General features: G+C 23.7%; 6 protein-coding genes across 12 annotated transcripts in view; 3 read left to right on the forward strand and 3 right to left on the reverse strand.

The window, feature by feature from the left end:
• The window catches only part of LOC102673626 (zinc finger protein 271-like), a 4,156-nt gene extending 414 nt beyond the window's left edge, over nucleotides 1–3,742 (forward strand). The window contains exons 2-7 of one of the 2 annotated variants that reach the window (XM_006623976.2): nucleotides 1–93; nucleotides 1,004–1,245; nucleotides 1,317–1,838; nucleotides 1,905–2,009; nucleotides 2,078–2,227; nucleotides 2,304–3,742. In XM_006623976.2, coding sequence (XP_006624039.1) covers nucleotides 84–93; nucleotides 1,004–1,245; nucleotides 1,317–1,838; nucleotides 1,905–2,009; nucleotides 2,078–2,227; nucleotides 2,304–2,690 — 1,416 coding nt within the window. In that variant the 5' untranslated portion in view covers nucleotides 1–83 and the 3' untranslated portion in view covers nucleotides 2,691–3,742. Of the gene's footprint in view, nucleotides 94–134; nucleotides 388–1,003; nucleotides 1,246–1,316; nucleotides 1,839–1,904; nucleotides 2,010–2,077; nucleotides 2,228–2,303 lie in introns of those variants that run through there. The other variant, XM_006623975.2, reaches the window with a different exon arrangement.
• Nucleotides 3,502–5,572, reverse strand: LOC102673487 (proliferating cell nuclear antigen). Its single transcript, XM_006623974.2, has 4 exons — nucleotides 5,190–5,572; nucleotides 4,847–5,012; nucleotides 4,627–4,771; nucleotides 3,502–4,235 (listed from the first exon to the last, which is right to left on the reverse strand). The coding sequence occupies exons 1-4, from the start codon at nucleotides 5,408–5,410 to the stop codon at nucleotides 3,982–3,984; spliced, it is 786 nt and encodes a 261-aa protein (XP_006624037.1). The 5' UTR covers nucleotides 5,411–5,572; the 3' UTR covers nucleotides 3,502–3,981.
• LOC102674461 (eukaryotic translation initiation factor 4E-1A-like) lies at nucleotides 4,427–11,303 on the forward strand. 2 transcript variants are annotated; one of them, XM_006623983.2, is made up of 5 exons: nucleotides 4,522–4,559; nucleotides 9,873–9,957; nucleotides 10,371–10,549; nucleotides 10,641–10,958; nucleotides 11,059–11,303. In XM_006623983.2, exons 2-5 carry the CDS (start codon nucleotides 9,928–9,930, stop codon nucleotides 11,171–11,173), a joined length of 642 nt encoding a protein of 213 aa, XP_006624046.1. In that variant the 5' UTR covers nucleotides 4,522–4,559; nucleotides 9,873–9,927; the 3' UTR covers nucleotides 11,174–11,303. The 2 variants fall into 2 exon arrangements, with proteins under 2 accessions (XP_031370221.1, XP_006624046.1); XM_031514361.1 differs by lacking the exon at nucleotides 9,873–9,957 and having other exon boundaries at nucleotides 4,427–4,559.
• LOC102673174 (reticulocyte-binding protein 2-like) lies at nucleotides 5,991–9,831 on the reverse strand. 5 transcript variants are annotated; one of them, XM_031514356.1, is made up of 6 exons: nucleotides 9,774–9,831; nucleotides 7,978–8,649; nucleotides 7,375–7,877; nucleotides 6,892–7,294; nucleotides 6,476–6,808; nucleotides 5,991–6,349 (listed from the first exon to the last, which is right to left on the reverse strand). In XM_031514356.1, the coding sequence occupies exons 2-6, from the start codon at nucleotides 8,494–8,496 to the stop codon at nucleotides 6,293–6,295; spliced, it is 1,815 nt and encodes a 604-aa protein (XP_031370216.1). In that variant the 5' UTR covers nucleotides 8,497–8,649; nucleotides 9,774–9,831; the 3' UTR covers nucleotides 5,991–6,292. The 5 variants fall into 5 exon arrangements, with proteins under 5 accessions (XP_031370216.1, XP_031370215.1, XP_006624036.1 ...); XM_031514355.1 differs by lacking the exon at nucleotides 9,774–9,831 and adding an exon at nucleotides 8,898–9,024 and having other exon boundaries at nucleotides 6,898–7,294; XM_006623973.2 differs by lacking the exon at nucleotides 9,774–9,831 and adding an exon at nucleotides 8,898–9,024.
• Nucleotides 11,304–11,762: 459 nt separating the features above from the next.
• On the reverse strand, nucleotides 11,763–12,849 carry LOC116186596. Its single transcript, XM_031514360.1, has 4 exons — nucleotides 12,492–12,849; nucleotides 12,216–12,380; nucleotides 12,011–12,141; nucleotides 11,763–11,936 (listed from the first exon to the last, which is right to left on the reverse strand). Exons 1-4 carry the CDS (start codon nucleotides 12,823–12,825, stop codon nucleotides 11,805–11,807), a joined length of 762 nt encoding a protein of 253 aa, XP_031370220.1. The 5' UTR covers nucleotides 12,826–12,849; the 3' UTR covers nucleotides 11,763–11,804.
• A 470-nt stretch (nucleotides 12,850–13,319) lies between these two features.
• Nucleotides 13,320–13,770, forward strand: part of LOC102676800 (RNA-binding protein NOB1) — a 2,226-nt gene continuing 1,775 nt past the window's right edge. Inside the window, exons 1-2 of the mRNA XM_031514358.1 lie at nucleotides 13,320–13,489; nucleotides 13,616–13,748. Coding sequence (XP_031370218.1) covers nucleotides 13,418–13,489; nucleotides 13,616–13,748 — 205 coding nt within the window. The 5' untranslated portion in view covers nucleotides 13,320–13,417. The remainder of the gene's footprint in view (nucleotides 13,490–13,615; nucleotides 13,749–13,770) is intronic.

The raw sequence follows: 13,770 nt of genomic DNA on the forward strand, positions 1-13,770 counted from the left end.
ATCTTGAGGATTATCGTTTACAATTAAAATAAGAAACGAGCGAGAGAAGTGAAGCCAAGTGACGCGTAACGAAGTTCTGGCCGATGTCGTCAGGTAACCACGTTGACAGTATAATGACGCGCTGTAAAACGCTTTACAGATTTTTGTTCTCAGTGGTTCGACGTTCGTGCGACAAGCGGCAATATCATGCAATCATTGGTACACTAAATAACCAATGATCTTCATTATCGAAATGATCTAAGATCGTTAATTTTAAAGTGCGTCAATGACGTTTCGTTCTATGTATGAAGATTATTTTTTTTTAAAACATTGTGTACAACGTGCACGATCGTTGAACGAACTTTAACAAAAATTCAGATAGGGTGTGAATGTGGGGTGCCAAAGAGAGTGCGTAATTATTTTATTACTATCGATGTTTCTTTTAAATTCGTTAATATTATATCAAATCAAATAAATCAAGCTACATTCATAACTAATCAAAAGGATTTTGGGTGATGTTTTTGTTTTGTGATTTTGGAAACGAAAACAGATACATTAAAAAACATTCGACGCCACAATCTCAATTTAATCGAAAGAAAAGAAATTCATATAAGATTCATATATTTTCGAAGATTATTATGAATTGGTCTAATATTCATTCATTTATAATATATTTGTTAAATATGAAATGTCAATTATTTTTTTATTATTTAAACGATGAAAACAATAATATATTATATATTTACATGAATTTTTATATATTATATTTCAATATATCACAATTATATAATCTAGATAAAATAGATCATTATTTTTCTGTATTTTTAAATAATTATATATTTTAATACACATCATTTTATAAAATCCTTATTAAAACATGATATAAAAATCATACAAATGTAAATGAAACACAGCGACGCAACAGGCTTAATAAATACAACAATAGAATGTATTAGATATATTAGATATCTCCGAGAAAGATTATAATAAATCGCCTTTTTTTCTCTGTTTGTCAACGATACAGAAAAAATGGCCATCGCTGCTTCAGAGAATTATCAACTTAAATGGCACAGCTATGGTGCTCATCTGCACAGCTCTGTCGCGACATTACTCCATTCAGAATCCTTCGCAGATGTCTTGTTAGCAACATCCTGTGGTCGGCACGTGGCGGCTCATCGATTTGTTCTTGCCGCTTGCTCTTCGTATCTTAGTCATATTTTTCAAACATGTCATTTCGGTGCAAACACAAACGCTCCAATAATTGTGGTTTGTATATTTTTATTGGCTTTTGTTAATGAAAAAATATACAAGACAATATTCTATTCATTATATTGCAGGTATTACCAACAGAAATTGGTTATCGTACATTAAAGATACTGATTCAATATATGTACAGTGGTGAAGCTACGGTAACGAATGATCAATTAGAAGGTGTATTAAAAGCAGGCGATATATTACGTGTACGTGGTTTATGGAGATCTAATACTGGAAGTAAAAAAGAAAATATACAATCGAATAACCAGAAAATGGATAGAGAAAAACGAGAGCAGCCACCTTTAACTGGTCAAATTCAAAAAATCAAATTGATTCAACCGAGCACAGAAAAAATTGTTGAAAATACACAACAGAATACACCAATACAAAATAATATTCAACCTCAAAAACCTATGTCAGAAAGAAAAAGTATTGAGAAAATTGAAGAGAAAACTAGCGAACCAGAATCTAAAAAGGTTTTGGAGGAAAATAAGAATAATGAACAAAATAAGAATAAGGAAAATGTGGAAAACAATGGTAAAAAAAGGAAAACAACTAATAGTGATGTAGAATCTAATAAATCTAAAAGTGAAGATGGCGAAAATGTAAGATGATCTTATATAATATAATTTATCAAATATAATAAAATATTTTTATCTTATGTGTTTTAGACCGAATTGAATTTAGAACTTTTAGTAAAAGATGAACCAATTTGGGAAGAAACTATTGACCCATCAGAATCATTAACGATAGATCACGAGATTGATATAAAACCGGTATATAATATTTTAATTTATTTTAAAGATTCTTTTTAACAAAAAATGTGTATTACAATTCATTACAGGAAATCGTACATAGTGCAGATGAAGAAGAAGAATACAGCCCATTAACGTGCGATATGTGCAGTCAAACATTTAATCGACCATCAGATTGGGTAAGACATATTGAATTTACACATGCTGATATGACCGAAAATCGAAGAAAAAAGAGGAAGGTAAGAATAAATATAATATAATATTAGTTAATTTTATATATTAAATTAAAAAAAATTATTATTACGTATTTTTTAGGGTGATGTAGATGATGATAGCAAAGATTTTCCACCTTTAAAATGTGATCTTTGTGGTAATATGTATTCAACACCTCAAGAATGGGTACGTCATATACAAACCGAACATACAGAAGAGCAATTAGCTCTAATGAATAACTCAGCGCCTCCTAAACCAAAAAGAGTTCATAGTCATCAAAAATTGTGCAACATTTGTCAAAAAGAATTTCCAAGTCATGCGTCGATGGTAATTCATCAAAGAACGCATACGGGGGAAAAGCCTTTTCTTTGTTCCTATTGTAAAAAAGGCTTTAACGTAAAAAGTAATTTATTAAGGCATTTAAGGACATTGCATGACAAATATGTACATCCCAGTTTATATGGGAGTAATGGCAACACGAATGCTTAAGCTCTTACATAATTTTTTAATTGTACATGTTTTTTTTTGTTAATATTTACAGAGCAAATACCACATAACATCTCACACTTTTTAAAATTATATTTATAGACTGAAAAAACAGTATATGCATTGATAATCTCGCATAAGCAAATTATCAAATTGGTCCAAATAATTACCGATAGTATCGATGTATGTGGTATCTTCTTTGAAAATGAATAAGTATTAACAGTTTCATTAATTTTAAATGGATAATTTCATATTTTCCTTTTACATTAAATTTGATTATGTATTAACATGAATGCGTATTATTTCATTATGTATAAAAATAATTGTTTTAATTTTAAATGTGAAGCTATTATATTAAAAAGAAAAAAGCAATATCAGGGCTTTAAAACTAAAGAGGCTGATTACTATTGCCAAAATATCTTGTTTTATTGCTATTTAAATTTACTTTTGAACGTAGAACAAGATGTGGAAAATATTTTATTGATTTGATTTAAATGCATAAAAATAAGAATTAATGATAAACAGGTCTTCGCAGTATGGGCGTGTAAAATAATTTATAGTATAAATCAACATCTATTGATATATAATATATAATTATTTAGTAATTATATGAGATCCAAATTATGTAAGATTTTACTGTATACTTTTAGGCTATTCCATCCATGATAGCCCACTTATTCCCCCAGCTCGTAAGTTAATTATGTATTTTTATATTAAACTAGCTTATACATAAAAGATATAAGAAATAAGACAATTAAAAATAAGTGAAAAATTTAAATTTCAATTAGGCTAGGATATAAGAAATAACACATAATTCAAAATTTATCAAATGTTTTGGAAATATATTGAGTTCTTCTTATATAAAAAAAATGCAATATTATCAAAATATTGTCACAGTTTATGAAACGGTAACAATTATAAATCTTATAAGAATGACACCATATTACCATGATTGTGTCAATGATGAATCTTAGTGTCAATTCCACGTTGCGCTAACACTGTGACGAGCCAAATGACTTTTAAATGTAAAATTTAAATATATTACCTTCAAAGTATTTCTAATTATCCTTTTATCGTTCCTCAATAATGAATATCAAAATATATCTTTTTTTATCTAAATAATCATTCACTATTTATATTAAGATTTTGAAAATATTTAATAATAATTTTTAATATGATAAATATAACAGTAAAAAAATCAAAGTACACGAAGTTAAAGCAATGCTATATTGATAACTTATATAAAAAAGTATTCAAGATAAAAAAGATAAAAAATTCCAATTTTAAAAAAAAATTAATTTTCTTCATCATCATCAATTTTTGGTGCCAGATAATATCTAATGTGTCCAATATCCCCAATTTTGTATTCACATACAAGGGGCACATCATTAGACATTGATAATTGTACTTGTGCACATAAGGGTCCAGCCTTTATAAAACAATTAAGATAACGACATGAAAATGTTAATTTTACTGGTTCTTGCATATTGACAATTACTGCTTCTTCTTCATTATCTGCATCTGCTGTTTGTGCTAATTTAACAGTAGCTAAAAAAAAGAGTAATTTACATACAATCATAATTTATAATATTAATTGTATAGATATATTTTTACATTTTGCAATATATACTTTTTATAATTCATTTGTATTTTAATGATTTTTAGTACAGAAAAAAATTTTTTCCTTTAAATACACAAATGTAAACAGACATGTATATAAACATATATATGATGTATTCTTCATAGCAATGAAGGTCAATCAAGCAAATACATTCTAGCATATTATTTCAAGCAGTAACTATATAACAGTTGTGCTTGAAAAGTGTTGACTACAAGATGCTATCCAAATACAATAAATATTATATAACTAATGTAAGTATAATTAAAATGTCTATACATACTCTACTATTTTTTTTTATAACAAAAGAAATTGATATACCTTGTCCATAATCTCCAGAAGCACTAAATTTTATACCTTCCTTAGAACATGAAAATGTTATTGATTCTCCAAATTGACTTAAATCTCTACAAATACGTGAAAATTCTTGAGATGGCATTTTTACAACACATGAATATGAAGTTTCCTATGATAATATATTATATTTTCATTACATTATTTAAAAAAAAAAAAATTCTATATATAATGTGTAGAATCTTACAGGAATACCAAGATGTTCTTGATCCATATTTATAAGTTTCATTTCATATTCTGCAAGTTTTTCTTTATTTGGTGATTCAAATATAAATGTAATATTTTCTGGATTATCCACTGCTCGTAATGTCACTGTATCTTCTGAACCAGCACATCGTAGAATTTTGGACATGCTAAAAATAGTTTATTTTATTTACAATAAATGTATCATTTTATTATATATATTATTATATATATAAAAACTCATTAAGAAAATAGAAATACAAATATAATACTTATATATGAAAATATTTACTTACTGTAAAAAAAACATAACCTTGATATATATTATATTAAAATTATCATCTTACCATGCAATAGTCATGCCCATTGACAAATTTCTATCGCATCTATATTTATCAAAACCATCGCTTCTAAGATTAAGAGAAACTAAGGAAACATGAGCATTATCCATTGCTTGTACTTGGATACCAGAATCGGAACATTCGAACGTGGCTTCAGTTAAAAGATCTTTTATTGCATCTAATACTTTCTTCAAAATCGCACTTTGTACTAAACGCGCTTCGAACATTTTTCTTAATTTTTTAGATTTTTTCTTTACACAATTGATAAATATAACAAATATTGACAATTAATAGAATTACTACAACCGTAACGATACCCGCGCTTTATTACCGCCTTTATTACTACTAGGAAATAGATGGCATTTGATATGTACCGGAAATATATTCAATTTAAAAATTTTATAATTTTTTAACAAAATCTTGATTTAAAGTTGATTGAATTAATTCATATAATTCAAATATAGTAAAACAATTTTTTTTCTTTAATACAAATTGTAATTTGGTTATTTTACATTAAAGCATATATTATTTATTTAATAATATATTTATATAATTATTAGTATATTTCAAAATTTTTATTTCAAAATACGAATCGCAAATATATGAATCATAACATAAATTATTAGAAAAAACATTATTCAACATTTTATATAGTATTTCGAATAAAAAATCACACAAAAGAAAAAATTAATAAAAAAAAATATAAAATCTTATATTAGAAAATAAATTTTAATGAATATTGTTTTTATTAACAAATTTTTAAAAATTAAAAATGTTTTTAAAAAATAGCTTTAACTGAAAATACAGAAAATAAATTTAATTATATTCACAATTGTTTACATAGAGATATATCCATATTTAAGCGTAAAAATTTATAAGATAAAAACACATTTGATGTAAAAGTACATAATACATAACTAGTAATATTATTTTTATAAATAAATGCAATTTCACTCATTATACTTATTATTCAATTTTTAAACTAGAATTATTTACATATTGTGTATGGCATTTTTTCTTTTTTTTTTTAAATCAAAGATTAATTATTTTTTTAAATTAAAGATTAATATGGAAATTTAGTAATTGATATTAAAAATTACATGAATATATTAAAAACTGATATTACCAACCATATTCTCTAATTGATTAAACATGTGATCAAGATGCTGAAACAAAAATCATAAAAAATGAATTTTATTTAAAATTCTGTATTTTATTTTTAATATATATATTATAATTATATTATAAATATATTTAATTTCAATATTAGCAACTAAATATATTTTACGTACATCTGATGGTTCATTATCTTCTGCTATTTCTTCTTGTTTGTTATTTCCAGTTTCATCTATTTCTTCTTCATCATCTTCTTCATAATCGTCTTCATTATCTTCATCATTATCATCTGAATCATCTTCTTCTTCTATTTCTTCATCATCATCATCATCATCATCATCTACATCATCATCTATGTCATCAATATTACATGACATTTCCATTTCTTCATAATCTTCTGGCTCTTCTTTAATTTCTGTAAGCATTATCGTTTCTGTAACTGGTTCTCTTTCAGTTGAACAAGATGGAGGAGCTTCAGATGCAGAAGGTATTTGAGGTGATTGAGCAGTCTAAAAAAAAAGATTTTTTATTTTTATTTATTTTTTTTCTATTTGAAATGTTTTTTTTAATATATAATATTTCTGCAATATACTTGTACCCATGGTTGCTGCTGTTGTCCTGATTTAGCTGATGTGATTGAAGTTGGTGTTGAAGAAGAAGAAGATGATTGCAAATTTGTATTCTGTTCTTGAATCTGTGATGTTTTATTTTGCATTTTATTACAATTATCTTGTACCTTGTTTTCTGTATCAGTTTCTAATTTTGTCACACTCTTTTCAATATGATTAACTTTCTGACACTTTTTTATTTGAGAATTACTATTTGGTTCTTCTTTAGTTTTTTTAATATTAGGTTTTGGTTCTCCAGGAAGACAAGTATTGCCACGTTGTCTTCTAAATCTTACGATAATACTTCTAGTATCCCACATTAAATCATGTGCTTGTTTATAAGCAGATATAGATTCATCTACACTATTATATCTTATAAAAGCATATCTACAAAATAAAATAAATGAATTATTGAATGAAAATATATAAAAATGATATATATTTATTTTACAAAATAAATATCTCACCGAGTATTTCTCATTTTCTGTGCATATCCTACATCTACTCGAGCAGCTGTTGGAAACTTATTCTTTACTTCATTAACATTAACAGATTCTGGTAAATTTCCTATATATAATGTATAAGGATCTATTTCCTCAGGCATCGGATTATCTTCATCTCTTAGAGATTTTCTTTCAACTGTTAAATGACCTATTCCAAAAGGTATTTTTTCTAATTCCTTTATAGCTTCATCAATATCAACACTTTCTGCCATTTGTATAAAACAATATCTAGGACCACTAGGACTTTGAAAATGAATATTTTGAATACCAGGATGAAATTCTCTAACAATATCCTTATTTAAATCAGGATCTGGAAATTTAATTATTAAACTTTGAGCTTTAACTGTTTTATTGTATTCATTTTCAATTTTTAAAGCTCTTTCTGCATCTTCTCTATTCCATGGTCGACTAGGATAACTTTGAGACATTGGTTTTCTTTGTTTAAGTTTTTTACCTACAACTTCTTCCTAAAATAAATAATCAATAATAATAAAATAAAAATAATAAAAATAATAATCAATAATAAAATAAAATAAATATATTTATCTAGCTTTTATTATATCTTACTGGAATGATTTTAATTTCTTGATCTGAAGTTTCTTTTCCATGTCTATTTGTTAAAATCCCTGGAGGTATAGGAGGTAAAGGATGATTAGGAAGAGGAACAGGCATATGATTCATAATTGTATCACCTGTAGATGTACTATAATTATTTCTCTGCCATTCCAAACCAAGACTATTACTCAATGTTGCACCAAAATATGTTGCTTGATCAAATTGTGTTTGAGTATGTCCAAATCTTGCAAGTCTTCTGTTTTTACGATGAAAGTTATTTCTTTGAATATATATATTACTTTTAGTGTGTGTAAATCTTTCTCGCCGTATGTAATTACCTCTAAGAGGCATTTCTCTTTGAAATGAATTTGTAGTCATATCACGTGGAGGTGGAGGAGGTAAAGGAGATGTTTGAGGTGTTATCCATTGCCATGGTGTAGGAGGTGTCCATGCTTGTATTGATGTAACTTGAGAAGGCACTGGTCCAAATACATGAGGAGGTGGTGGAACACTACTAGAAGGAGGAGGCATAGGAGGTAATGGTGGTTGTCCTGGTAAAGGTTGTGTGACAGTTGAAGGAGATGAAGAAGAAGAAGTATAAGAAGGATAGGAACCTTCATATCCAAAATTAATACATTCTTGTTTAGCAAAAGATCGTTTTGTTTCCCTATTTTCTTCAGTTATCTGAAAAATAAACAATTATGAATTAAAAGTAACAAGATATATAAAAATTTTATTACCATAAAAAAATTTATAACTTAATATTATTAATTTAATGTTATCAATATTCGATTGATTTATTAAATATACAAAAATATTTTATACAATCGCGCGCTGTCAAACTAACCTTTTCTAAAAATACCATAAATGAAATAAATATAAATTATCATATATCATTAACTTATATAGGGAATAGAAAAATAAATTTTTACCGAACGTTTCATAATGGAGATAAAATTATTGATAATCTTTAGATAAAAATTATGTTCTTTAAATTATAATGTAAATACAACATTATACGAATCAGCGAAAACCAATATCAAACTACTGATTGTTAAAATATATCACAGGAATACCAACCCTTATTTTAAATTTTTTATATTGATTAAACAATATATTTGATATTATTTATTATAATAATTACATAAATAATTTTTATTTTCTCTAAATATATTATTTTTTATAATTTTAAAAAAATTATATTTTAACTTATATTAATTTATTTTATATTATATAATTTTTGTATTTTTTAAATTATATAATTTATGAATTGACTATTTTACATTTTAAAACAAAAAATAAATATCATTATATGTATAATATAAATATACATATATATATTTATATATATATACATTTATATATACATATATATTTATATATGTATATATATATATATATTTTTTTTTTTCATTAAATAAAAATATAACAAATATAATAAAATCATTGTTATAAAAATATATAAATAAATTAATTTATCTTAATAAATAAATTTATTAAGATTTTTACGATTTCAATTATATTTTAGATATATGTTAACACAAGAAAATATCAGAAAAACAAACAATTGTAGTAAGTAAAAAAAAGGGCAAAATAAAACAAAATCAATTATTATTATGTTATTTAAAATAATTTCGTTAAAAAAATTATTATGATAAAATAATATTGGTTTTGCTAAAACGAAAAAAGAATAAAAAAAGATTAGATATAAAACAGTGTATCGCAATTGTTTTTTTTCTTCCTTTCTTTTTTTATAATGACATAATAATATAGTAAAACTAATGATTGTTTTATTCTTTCCTAATTACTTTGCTTAAATTTTATTGCGGTAATTTCCCGGTGCGCCGATGCAATTTCACATTTCTGTCTTTGGAAAAGAAAATTTTGTGTAAAAATTTTGCCGACAGATGCCCTTACTGTTAGTTCACTGAACGAGCATATTGTGCGTATAGTTTGTGTGACATGGCTACGAGTAATACAGAAGAAATTGAGGTACTTTTTTCTAATATTTTTTATAATATTACATATATTGTAAAAATATCATGATATATATTTTTCAAATCCATTTATGATTTGATTGAATATCGGAAAAAAATATAAATATTTTTTTTTTTTAAACAACGTGATCACTTCAATAAAACTCTTTACCCCTCCCATTTGTTCCCAAGCATGGTGAAAACTGTCTAACGAGCTTAAAAAAAGACATATTATATTACTAATATTAAAATAATCTGTAATATTATTTTAATTAATTTGATTCACTAATATATAAAATTTAGTTGTTTATACTTTATTTATATAAAATAAACGAAATCGATAGAAAACAATAGAAAGTAAAACATTCATAAATAAATCATTAAGGTTAAAAAAGCTAACTTTGGAATTATGAACATAATCATGTGTAGGAAGTTGAAAGGAAGGAGCAAGAAGTAGTAAACTTCGATGAATTCCCCCCAGAAGTTTTAATCAAACATCCACTTCAACATACATGGACTCTTTGGTATTATGAACCAGATAGAAATAAATCATGGGAAGAAAGTCAAAGAAAAGTTACAAGTTTTGATACAGCTGAAGATTTCTGGAGGTAAATTTAATCTTATCTTGAAATTTAATAATTTTTTAATTTTATTATTATTATATTCTTTTCACTAATAATATTTATATTTTAATAACAGTTTATATAATCATATAAAGGCAGCATCAGAATTAAAACAAGGTTGTGACTATAGCATGTTCAAACAAGGAATCCGACCCATGTGGGAAGATAATGCCAATAAATGTGGTGGAAGATGGCTTATAAATTTAGATAAAAAACAAAGAAATACAGATTTAGATCACTTTTGGTTAGAAACTCTTTTATGTATGATTGGTGAAGCATTTAATGGATATTCAGATGATATTTGTGGGGCTGTTGTAAATGTAAGGCAAAAAGGAGATAAAATTGGTGTATGGACTGCAAATGCTAATAGTGAAGATAGTGTTATGGAAATTGGGTAAATATAATAATTAATATGTAATTAATATATATATATATAATATACATTTAAGTAAGTGATTGATGAAAAATTTAATTATTTCATTTTTCTTTTACAGACGTAAATTAAGAGAAAGATTAAAAATTGCATCCAAAGTTACTATAGGCTATCAAATACATAAAGATGTTATGGTCAAAGTAGGAAGTCAAACAAAAAATGCTTATGTTGTTTAAATCTTATTAATGTTATTATCACTATTCATTAAAAATTTTTCAAATAACAATATGCATACATTATTAATATGGATATTACGCAAAATTTAGATTACTAAACAAAATAAATGAAACAAAAATTCAATAACAAATGATCAAAACCTACATATTTTTATTAAAATTAAATATTTTCTTAATAAAAATTATTCAACAATAAGTGTATACAAGTACAAATGTATACAATAGATATAAAAATTTATATCAATATCATACATAATTTAAAAATAGATTATAAAGTATACACATTAGGCTGCTGTATTTTCTAAAATATAGCTAAAATATATCAATTGCAATTTCTATTATGATATTTAATTGAGCAATTTTTTTATATATATTGTTTTCATTCCTTATAAATCACAAAGACTGCTAAATAATGTGTTTTTAAGAAACCTATAAATTAGGTTTATCAGTTTTAAATCATTTCAATCAATAACAAAATACAGCAACCTATCTCACTTTAAGATAGCATAATAATATTTAATGTTTTCATAATTATTTGGAAAATGATTATATTTAAGTTTTTCTTATAAATATATTGAAAAAATTAATATTTATTTTTTATTATTTTTTATTTTTAATTTCCTTTAAATTATTAACTATTTGATTCTAATATTAATTTCTCAGAAAGTTCCTTAAGATCCTTACGTCTTGCTTTTTCTAAAGCATGTATTAAATTTATTTTCCAATTATTGTCACTATATTGGGTTATATATAATTTCAAAGCCTACAAATTATTTATGTTACTTATATGTAAAGAATTGTATTTGAAATAAATCCATTTTAATTGTATTTTCTTACTTCATAACTTTGTTCTTTCAAATCAAAAGGATGTTTGTTCTGAATTGCATCAATTTGATATTCAGGTATATTTAAATATCTCACAGTATCTCTCCAAGAACGACCAATTCTTTTACTTAAATGTGATAATACTTAAAAAATAAGATTTTTTCATATTAATTTCATGGTTATTATTATATATTAAAAAGAATAAATTTATTTTTACATGTTTGTTGTAACTCCGTTTGTTGTAATTCCATTTCTTGTGTGAAAAGATTACTTTTGACATTTTTGTATTCTAATGTTGATTGATTTTCAAATTCATTAGAGATTTTTATTTGTGATGTACTATTTTTATTTATATTTGATAATTTATTGTCATCTTTATTTTCTGTTAAAAATTATATATATTAAATATATTATTTTATTATAATTATTTATTATAATTAAAAGTATTATTAAAATAATTCCATAATATAAAAATAAAAATGATAAAATTTACCTTTTGATTCTTGATATATATTAAAGGATAAACAATATTGTATGCTTTGAACATAAATTTTATAATCTCTTACTTTACATTGTATTTGAAAATTATTTAAAAAATTATTTGAAATATATATAAGTGGTTCTATATTATAACAATTAAGACAATCACGCTTTTCTAATACTTTCAATAATGTTTTTAAATCATTTATCTGACTTAATTTACGATTTGAATTTATATATTTTGCATAATATTTTTTAAGTATATTTAATATATTTTTATTAATGTAGTATTGAGCAATTGATAAGAATTCTTCTTGTAAACATATATATTTTATTTCTAATTCCATATTGCTAATTAGGGAAATTTCCTTTATTAATAAATTTGTTTCTTCAAATATATTTTAAAAATACCAAGTAATTATTTGTAAAATAAAAATAAATATATTTTTTACTTAAAAAATTTTCTAATAAAAAACTTTCATTTCAAATTTTTAAAAAGTTTTAAACTTAAACACTTAATAACTTAAATAATATATACAAATTCAATTTTTATTCATTTTAAAGTTGATAAATAATGTAATTATTATTTTAAAATTTCATATAAAACTTATAGAATAAATATTTTCTATTTTAAAATATTTAAAAATACACTATTAAAAATACACCTAACAATAGAGGTTATTAACAATAATAAAATTGCATTTTGTTATATTAAATATATTAAAAATTAAACAATCTTAGCAGTTTTTATGTAACATTAAGGTAGTTTTCATAAAAATCTTAGCATAATAAGTGTATTATAACTAGGTTTAGTTATATAGTCATAGACATATACAATATATACGATATTCATAAAAACCTTCATTAATCTTAGTAATTATTAAATTTTCAAAACACGTGAATATATATTTATAATATATATTATAAAAATTACTAAATATGAATGAATCTCAAAAAATACAATATTTGATTGTTGATACAAGTGCCTTCATTCGAAATGTATCTTTACAGGTGAAATATTTCTTAAAATATAAAGTCAATATGATTTATTACTTATATTATACAATATTAATTTTGTATAATTTTATAATACTATATAATATATATAATAATTCTAATAATAAATATCAATTTTAGAATATTGGTGTTAACATAATAACAGAACAAGATGTAGTAAATGAGGTTATAAATAAACGACAATTAAGAAGATTAGTTGTTTTACCATATGATTTAAAAATAAAAAATGCATATTCTGAAAATATTAAATTTGGTAAATATAATTTTATTTAAAT

Source organism: Apis dorsata, unplaced genomic scaffold (genome assembly GCF_000469605.1).
Source record: "Apis dorsata unplaced genomic scaffold, Apis dorsata 1.3 scaffold_982, whole genome shotgun sequence".
Taxonomy (NCBI): Eukaryota; Metazoa; Arthropoda; class Insecta; order Hymenoptera; family Apidae; genus Apis; species Apis dorsata.

Bases quoted from the DNA above. Each gene is read 5' to 3' on its own strand.
- LOC102673487 (XM_006623974.2), bottom strand. From the start codon at position 5,410: ATGTTCGAAGCGCGTTTAGTACAAAGTGCGATTTTGAAGAAAGTATTA. The intron at 5,013-5,189 runs GTAAGATGATAA...AACTATTTTTAG, and splicing joins ATGGGCATGACTATTGCATG to CATGTCCAAAATTCTACGAT. The intron at 4,772-4,846 runs GTAAGATTCTAC...ATATTATCATAG, and splicing joins AAGAACATCTTGGTATTCCT to GAAACTTCATATTCATGTGT.
- LOC102674461 (XM_031514361.1), top strand. From the start codon at position 4,524: ATGCTATCCAAATACAATAAATATTATATAACTAAT. The intron at 4,560-10,370 runs GTAAGTATAATT...AATCATGTGTAG, and splicing joins ATAAATATTATATAACTAAT to GAAGTTGAAAGGAAGGAGCA. The intron at 10,550-10,640 runs GTAAATTTAATC...TTTTAATAACAG, and splicing joins ACAGCTGAAGATTTCTGGAG to TTTATATAATCATATAAAGG.
- LOC116186596 (XM_031514360.1), bottom strand. From the start codon at position 12,825: ATGGAATTAGAAATAAAATATATATGTTTACAAGAAGAATTCTTATCA. The intron at 12,381-12,491 runs GTAAATTTTATC...AATTTTTAACAG, and splicing joins TATATATCAAGAATCAAAAG to AAAATAAAGATGACAATAAA. The intron at 12,142-12,215 runs GTAAAAATAAAT...TTATTTTTTAAG, and splicing joins AACGGAGTTACAACAAACAT to TATTATCACATTTAAGTAAA.
- LOC102673174 (XM_006623971.2), bottom strand. The intron at 7,295-7,374 runs GTGAGATATTTA...TTTATTTTGTAG, and splicing joins CAGAAAATGAGAAATACTCG to ATATGCTTTTATAAGATATA. The intron at 6,809-6,891 runs GTATATTGCAGA...CTTTTTTTTTAG, and splicing joins AGCAGCAACCATGGGTACAA to ACTGCTCAATCACCTCAAAT.